The 7,950-nt window shown below is 35.8% G+C and overlaps 1 protein-coding gene across 1 annotated transcript; it reads right to left on the minus strand.

Moving 5' to 3' along the window:
* Nucleotides 1-1,866: 1,866 nt before the first annotated feature.
* Nucleotides 1,867-7,354, minus strand: LOC141336176 (protein NLRC3-like). The gene is made up of 6 exons (XM_073841715.1): nucleotides 7,102-7,354; nucleotides 4,425-6,234; nucleotides 3,776-3,949; nucleotides 3,495-3,668; nucleotides 3,059-3,105; nucleotides 1,867-2,980 (listed from the first exon to the last, which is right to left on the minus strand). The coding sequence occupies exons 1-6, from the start codon at nucleotides 7,352-7,354 to the stop codon at nucleotides 2,445-2,447; spliced, it is 2,994 nt and encodes a 997-aa protein (XP_073697816.1). The 3' UTR covers nucleotides 1,867-2,444.
* Between the last annotated feature and the right edge of the window lie 596 nt (nucleotides 7,355-7,950).

The raw sequence follows: 7,950 nt of genomic DNA on the forward strand, positions 1-7,950 counted from the left end.
CTCTAATATCTCTTTAAATTACTTTATCATCCAAAGTTTTTTGTTATTATGAGTGTATAAAAATAAAAGTAGACCCTTTTATTTTTATACACTCATAATAACAATTTTTTTTTGTGATTTAGCAAAATAAAGAAAACATACAGGGTGCTGTCTGTTGTGTTGGTCTCTGTGATCTTCATTCAGAAACACGTCATTAAAATATACTATAAATCAGCCAATACACAACACAGAGACGTGAGTGACATATCTAGAGAACACTTGATACTTTTATACTGAAAATTTAGTATACTTTTAAGTCAAGTAAGTTTCGAAAACAAGTATTGTGTAAAGACGTAATCAATATGAAAACAACATGATGTCCAGTTTGTCTGATCAGAGCTAATTATTTTTAATTCGATCATGGCCACAAGCTACTTTTGCTTTCATATTATAATTAGCCATGTGAAAAGCGCAGGAGGTAAATGCCCACCTCACCAAAACAAAGCAGTGAGTTTCCTTCAAGTTCATCTGGCTTACTGTTTATTTCTGGAAGATGACGTGCTGTGAGGATTAAGACTTTTAGGTTGATCAGAAGAAGAACACAATGTGACACACGGCTGATCCAGCAGACATTTACATGACTTTTAAGAAGGATTTCTTTTATTAGCCTACTTGCATTCACTGTTGTATTACTGTGACAAAACTTGTACATATTTTACTAGTTAGACTTTTTCCAAACTATATTTCCTAACATGAATTAGATTTCATTTCATTGCAACTAAATGTCTCACGATGCCACGATTCTTAATGGTCTAGAAAACGATGCAATATAAAAGTAAGTATTTACACTGTAACACTGAATGATATAGTCTAATAATGTTTAGACAACACATATTGTATAATACATGCAAAGCATGCTTGTGTTTATGACTTTTAGATCATATTAATTAAATTTATCGCATAACAATCAGATGTAAAGTGTTTATACTGAGCGTATGTTTAGACCATGTTTATTAGTAATACTCAGTTTGTGAATAGATGTTTAATGCACTAAACAATGATAGTAAATTTAAAGTAAAGGACTAGTAGGACTCTTAAATTTTTACTTTATGAGTATATTTTAAAGCATTTTAGAGCTAAAACTAGCTCCTAAACCTGTGAAAAGTTAGGAGTAGTGGAGAGGACTACTATAAGACCAAAAATCCCAAACTATCCAAAATTGGCTATTTCTGGTAATCTGCCTCAGAACTTAGCCTGTGTTCAAATAAATGCAGCATGTTTCTAAAAAGTAAATGTTTTCATTTCATTTATAAGTAACGTTATATGTTAATTTTCCAAAAAAAAAAGTATGAATGTTCTGAAAAGTAAATGAAGAATTTAGCAGCAACTCACTATTTGCACTGTTCAAACTGACACACACACACACTTGTATGTGTCAGAGTGTCAGGCTCCTCTTCTGTTAACTATGAAGTTCTACATGCTTTAGTAAACATCAAGAAAAGATAAACTCATACAACATAAATTAAATATGTAAATGGACCACAATAATGAAAGGAGTGTCAAAAAAAGAAAGATGCATTATGTTATGTTGTGTCTAGCAGATACAATTGTTTAGTTGTTTATCAAATATGTTATATTCCCCTATAGGGCTAAAGAAGCAGTAATTTTGTATTTTGTTAACATTATACCTTGATCAGACTAGTAAAATGCTACTCCCCAAACATCACGATATAGATTTAAGCAGTTTATTTACCTTTAAAAAAGTAGACATTTATTTTGATAAAGAAACAGGATCTAGAATAGCAATTACTCATAATCATTAACATATTTACAGTTTTACAATAGAATATGTCGATTCACTAAAGGTTCCAAGGGCTAATGAGAAAACATTCCATTTTAAAACCATCTCTTAAATTAATTTAATCCATAAACTAAAGGTTAACAATAAAAGGAAATTCCTGGTGGAATCACAACAGACCTATGCCTCTTGAGCAGTTCTGCAAATATCAGTGGGGAGAACAACAGCAATGATATGTTAAAAATCAATAGAGAAGTGCAGACTCAAGGCTGAGGATGTGAAAGCTTTTGTTTTCTCAATATGCTGTATCTACTACCATCAATACTTTTAGTTGTACTGAGTCATACAGTAAGTAGAAGTTCACATACGTTATCTGTGACTTTGTGACAGTTTTTGCTTTCTCCACATGGTGAACACAGTTTTCTATGGATGGTTGAGATCAGGAGTCTTTAAACTCAACTACCACAAACTGGACTCAAAGAACATCCGATTCCAATGACTATGATGACTGATTTAAGAATGTAGTTATGCTTGATGTGATCAGTGTTATGTTTTTCTAATAATATCTTGATAAAGTCAATGATTGAAAGTCTTTTTTTCATCTTATCTATGTCAGGTGGTTTGTTGACTCCATATTCTGCATTAAAAGTGAGTTGCACATATGTTTCTACTGTGAAATCTTACACACAGATACTGAGGAGTCATAAACCCTAAATCCAGCATAGAGGGGTTTAGTGAATGTGGTGTTGAATGTGTGTAAGTGTGTGAGTGTGTGCGTGTCAGAGACGCTGTAGAAAGACAGAGTGCCAACAGACCAGTCCACATACACTCCGACTCTCTTAGAGGGGTTTAAAGAGACAGATATATCAGTTCTGTTATTATTGTGCCAGGCAGTGAATCCATTAGCAGTGCAAAACAAACTCCAGGATTTGTTGTTGTATCCAAATCTACAGTCACTGCCTCCTTTCCTTTTGATTCCTTTATACGTCACTGATATTTCTGTCCCAACCCCATCCCATTCAGCTTCCCAGTAACAACGTCCAGTAAGACTCTCTCCACACAGAACCTGACACCATGTATCAAACCTTTCTGGATGATCAGGATACGGCTGATGCTCTGGCACACGTGTCATCTTTCTGTTCTCATCAGAGATAATGAGTTGAGTGTGCGCTGTGTTTGAATCCAGTGTGAGATCACAAGCGTCTGAAAACAAGAACAGAGAAACAATGAGAACACAACAGTAGCAACAATAGGAATGATGATGTGTGCATTTAAACCTACACCTTTTTGGTCCTGCTGTCATTCTGATCTGTCCTCCATGATCTACACTTTAAACACAGAAATACACACATTAGAGCATAATCTCTCAAGCTTATTGTCAGGACAGCTATTGTATTATTTACTAATCTTCCCAGCCAACATTTCCTGGTGGGCCAAATATAGGTGTGAAATGGTCTTAAGGTATGGGCCCTGCATAGGTTTGTCCATAGGTTCTATGTTGGCCTTAGTCATTGTGAGTCTTATTCAGAAAGGTCTGACATGAAACCAATAGACAAACCCTTGTGCACTATCCACACGGATAGAAAAAGTTGGGCTGCACACAGACACTCACAGACCCTCCTGATGATGAAATCAACATCATGCAGACAGTGCACAGACCATCGTGGAACACAGAATACACATCAAAGTATACTTTGGGTAACAGTGTTTGTCCTACTTGAGCTTCTGCAGTGAGCAGTTTGGATCCTCCAGTTTGTGTTTGAGCAGCTGGACTCCTGATTCTCCTGGGTGATTGTAGCTCAGATCCAGCTCTCTCAGGTGTGAGGGGTTTGAACTCAGAGCTGAAGACAAATAACCACAGCCTTCCTCTGTCACCATACAGCCAGACAACCTTCAGACACAATCATATACAGAAGAGTCAGATCATGTACAGAAACATGACTGAAAGACTGTATATTATCCCTGTATGTACTGTACATTTTATATGTTCTTACATACCTAAGTTTTTGCAGCCAACAGTTTAGACTCCTCAGTCCATCAGAGAGCAGCTTCACACCTGAATCCCGCAGGTCATTGTTACTCAGGTCCAACTCTCTCAATACAGAGTTTGAAGATTGTAGAGCTGATGCCACGCTTTCACAGTGCTGACCAGAAATATGGCAGGACTGCAGTCTTTGTGTAGAACAAAAATAACAATACAATATGTATATTAGGCAGGTTTTATAATGTGAAGCACAAAAATAAAAAAAAATAAATAAAAAATTACTTTGGCTGTAGCAATGTAGTAAAAGCAAAGATAATTTCAACAGGTTTATCATGTTATTGAAGTACATTAAAGAGATAATGTAAGACAATTAAAAAAATAATAAAAAAAGCTTTCTTTAGTTTAACTATTAGTTAAATTAATAGTCAACCCCTTAATAATACCCTTAATAATAAATTGATTTTGGGCAATTTAAGTCATTACCCCAAAGGTGCACTGGTTTGCAAACGCAGCTTTTACAAAAGACACCATAAATGAATACATAAAATATATACATGAAGACATAATGAAAACAATTTTTAACATTATATATATATATATATATATATATATATATATATATATATATACACACACATAAAAACTAATGTAAAGTTGAGTTACAGTGCTGTTCTGGTGTTTTTGATCACAGGCATCAGTATCATTAACGCTTCATCAGATCTGCAGTATTTATGCAGTTCAAATTTTTCTTGAGTTTCTTCTGACATCAGTAGCACAAACACCAGAGCTGACCACTGAGCAGAGGAGAGATTCTGTGTTGATAGGTTTCCTGAGCTCAGATACTTTTTGATTTCCTCTGTCAAGTCATCTTTCAGTTCACTCAGACAGTGGTAAAGGTTGATGGTCCTCTCTACTGATTTTTCGCTCTCTATTATCTTTTTGATATAGTCAGCAGTGTCTTTGACATTCTTGGGTTTCATTTCTAGTTTTGGCAGCAGTTCCTTCAGGTCACTCTGATTAGACTCCAGTGAGAGACCCAGCAGGAAGCGGAGGAAAAGGTCCAGGTGTCCATTCTTGCTCTGTAAAGCCTTATTGACTGCAGCTTTATGAAGGTCAAATAAGGATGTTTTACAGAGTCTCCATGTCAGTTTTTCCCTCCATGATTGAAGAAATGGGTTTCTTTTGGAACATTTATATTTGAAAAACACGTAGAGAGCAGCAAGGAATTCCTGGACACTGAGATGCACAAAGCTGTAAACTTTTCTCTCTGACACAGCCTTTTCCATGTGGAAGATCTGAGTGCATAACCCAGATAACACCGACCCTTCACTGACATCTAGTCCACACTCCACAAGATCTTCTTTGTAGAAAATCAGGTTTCCTTTCTGTAGTTGTTTAAAGGCTAGTTTCCCAAGCTTCAGAATAATCTTATCAAAAGACTTGATTTCAGGGTTAGGTTTATCATCATCACAGTATTTTACTTTCATCTGTTGCTTCTGGGAGAGTAAGAAGCTTGTGTACATCTCTGTGAGAGTTGTAGGAGTTTTGTCATTGCTCTCTTGATCCAGCAGAGGCTGAAGAACAGTGAGAGAGATCCAGCAGAAAAGGGGAATGTGGCACATAATGTACAAACTCCTGGATTTTCTAATGTGACAGATGATGTTTCCAGCAACCTCAGGACTGTTTTTGATGAAGTATTGCTCTTTTTGCTCATTGTTGAATCCTCGTACCTCTGTCACCTGATCAATGTAGTCTCGGGGTATCAGTCCGGCTGCTGCTGGTCTGGAAGTGATCCAGATGAGGGCAGAGGAAACAAGATGTGTCTTGATCAGGTTTGCAACTATTTTACTCACTGTTGTTTTTTTATACACATCTGTAAATCTGTCACCCTGTTTAAAGTTCAAAGGGAAGCGACTTTCATCCAGCCCATCAAATATGAACATGACCTTAGAGTCATCTTCAGGAAGAGAGGGCAGCTCTTCAGGACCACTAAAGAAGCATTTGTTAAGTAGTCCCATGAGACTGTACTTTTTTGTAATCAAATTCAGTCTACGAAATGGGAGTGGAAATATGAAGAGTATGTTCTGATTTTCATTTCCTTCAGCCCAGTCAAGAATGAATTTATTAACCGAGATAGTTTTTCCCACTCCTGCGATCCCCATCATCAGCACTTTTCTGTTTTGTCGTCCCATATGGTCTTTGAACATGTCATTGCACTGGATAGGCGTGTCCTTGGCAGAAAATCGGGTGCGTTTTGATTCGATCTGTCTCACCTCGTGTTCACTCACTATTCCTCCAGTCTCATTTTCCACTGTGTACAAATCAGTGTAAATATCATTCAGGTATTCCCGATGACCCATCTGAGAATCGCCAACCAATATCCGGTTGTACTCCCATTTTAATTTGTTCTTCAGTCTGAGGCTGATCTCTCTGTAATCATGAAAATCAGCTTTAACGTTTTCTGCATTGGAGCCTTTGAGAGAGAAGAAAAGATGACAATAAGTATGCATGTCTTTTTGCAACACAGTTTATAATGTAAATTCTAACTTGTTGCAATAACTTGCAAAGTCATGGAAATACCATGGCGTATACAGAGTAAAATGCTTGGTTTCACAGAACATCACAGAACACCAGTTGGAGTTTATGATACAACTTTTAATATTCAGGACATACAAGTACCTCACTTTTGTAAATGTTTGCAAATCACCTCTCTGAATGTGCTTGTTAGCATGTTGTATCATACTGTATTCACAGAAACCAGAGCTATTTGTTATATTTATTTTTAACCTGAAATTGCTCATCAACTGTATAATTTATAAGTGCACCTTCATCGCTTCTTAAAAATTAAATAAATAACAACATAACTCTGATCTCTGTGGCTACAGTCAGAGACAGCAGTAGCTTTAGCATCATTAGCCATGCTGCATGCTAACAAGCACATTCAGGAAGGCAATGTGCAAACATCCTGGCCCTACATAAGACAAATGGATGGATGGATTGCAATATATGTAGTATTAAATATGGCATCATTCCTGTAATTGCTTTTGTACCTCAATTAGAATTACAATTCTAGTGAACCTAATTAATTAGCCAATATAAATTTCCCTGTACAAACAGTGATCAATACCCCAGATCTGTTTTGCAGTTGCAGAAGTTTTTATATTTCCTTTAGCCTGAACTGTTAAAGAAAGAAAATGCATTGACACAAACACACCGGCAGAGCTAAGAGGAAAGGTTATTATGCTGAAAGCCAACAATTACTTCCTTATTATAAGACCATCACTCTTCTAAACAGTCACTCTACTGAATAAAAGGAGAAAGAATTTAATTTTAATGTTACCTTTATGTTCACTTTCTAACTGTTCAGCCAGAAGGTTTTGGTTCATCTTCTTCAGGATGTTCACTGTGATCTTTACAGTTTCTTTTGGTCCAAAATATGCCACCATCTTATCCACTGTGTCTAAGACATCTGCGTTCTCCATCTCAGAAGCTGAAACACACTCATGATGCTTCAAGTACCACTGAAACTTCTTCAGGTCATCTTGGACTAGTTCTCTCAGTGAGTTCACAAGCAGCTCTTTAACAGACGCCATAATCCTGTTGCAAAAAAAGAGAGAAACAAATCTCACTCTTAATGTGGATCTAATTTCAGGAATTATGAAATGAAACTGAGATTAAACTGCATTGAATTTCACAGAATTCTGATAAAAATTTCAGTTTTGTTTAACATTAGGGTCTAAATAATATAAACTAATACAGTATGTGACATTTTTAAATATATACAGATATAATAACTTACTGTGAATAATGAGGATGTATCTGTTTCTTGTTCCTCCTCTGAAGTGACGCCTCTTTGAGCAAAAACTCTATAAGTCTTCTCACTTCTGCATTTTAATACTGTGGGATGTTTTTCAGAATTTAAACCAGTAAAATCTGAATCATTTAAGAAAAACTTATAAAACCTTTTCCCCCAGAGACTCCAGAATCAGAATGAGCTTTATTGCCAAGTATGCTTGCGCATTCAAGGAATTTTGTTTCAGTGTTATTAGCTTCCAGTACACAGAGACGCACAGACAATAAAAATAAGAGAATAAGAAAATGTACACATATGTAAGCATAAATAGACCAAAAATAAAAATAGAAAATAATAATAATAAATTAAAAAAAAAAAAAAAAAATTGACAAATAA

Source organism: Garra rufa, chromosome 6 (genome assembly GCF_049309525.1).
Source record: "Garra rufa chromosome 6, GarRuf1.0, whole genome shotgun sequence".
Taxonomy (NCBI): domain Eukaryota; kingdom Metazoa; phylum Chordata; class Actinopteri; order Cypriniformes; family Cyprinidae; genus Garra; species Garra rufa.

Bases quoted from the DNA above. Each gene is read 5' to 3' on its own strand.
- LOC141336176 (XM_073841715.1), bottom strand. From the start codon at position 7,354: ATGGCGTCTGTTAAAGAGCTGCTTGTGAACTCACTGAGAGAACTAGTC. The intron at 6,235-7,101 runs GTAACATTAAAA...TCTCTCTCAAAG, and splicing joins GTTAGAAAGTGAACATAAAG to GCTCCAATGCAGAAAACGTT. The intron at 3,669-3,775 runs GTATGTAAGAAC...TTGTGTCTGAAG, and splicing joins TGTTGGCTGCAAAAACTTAG to GTTGTCTGGCTGTATGGTGA.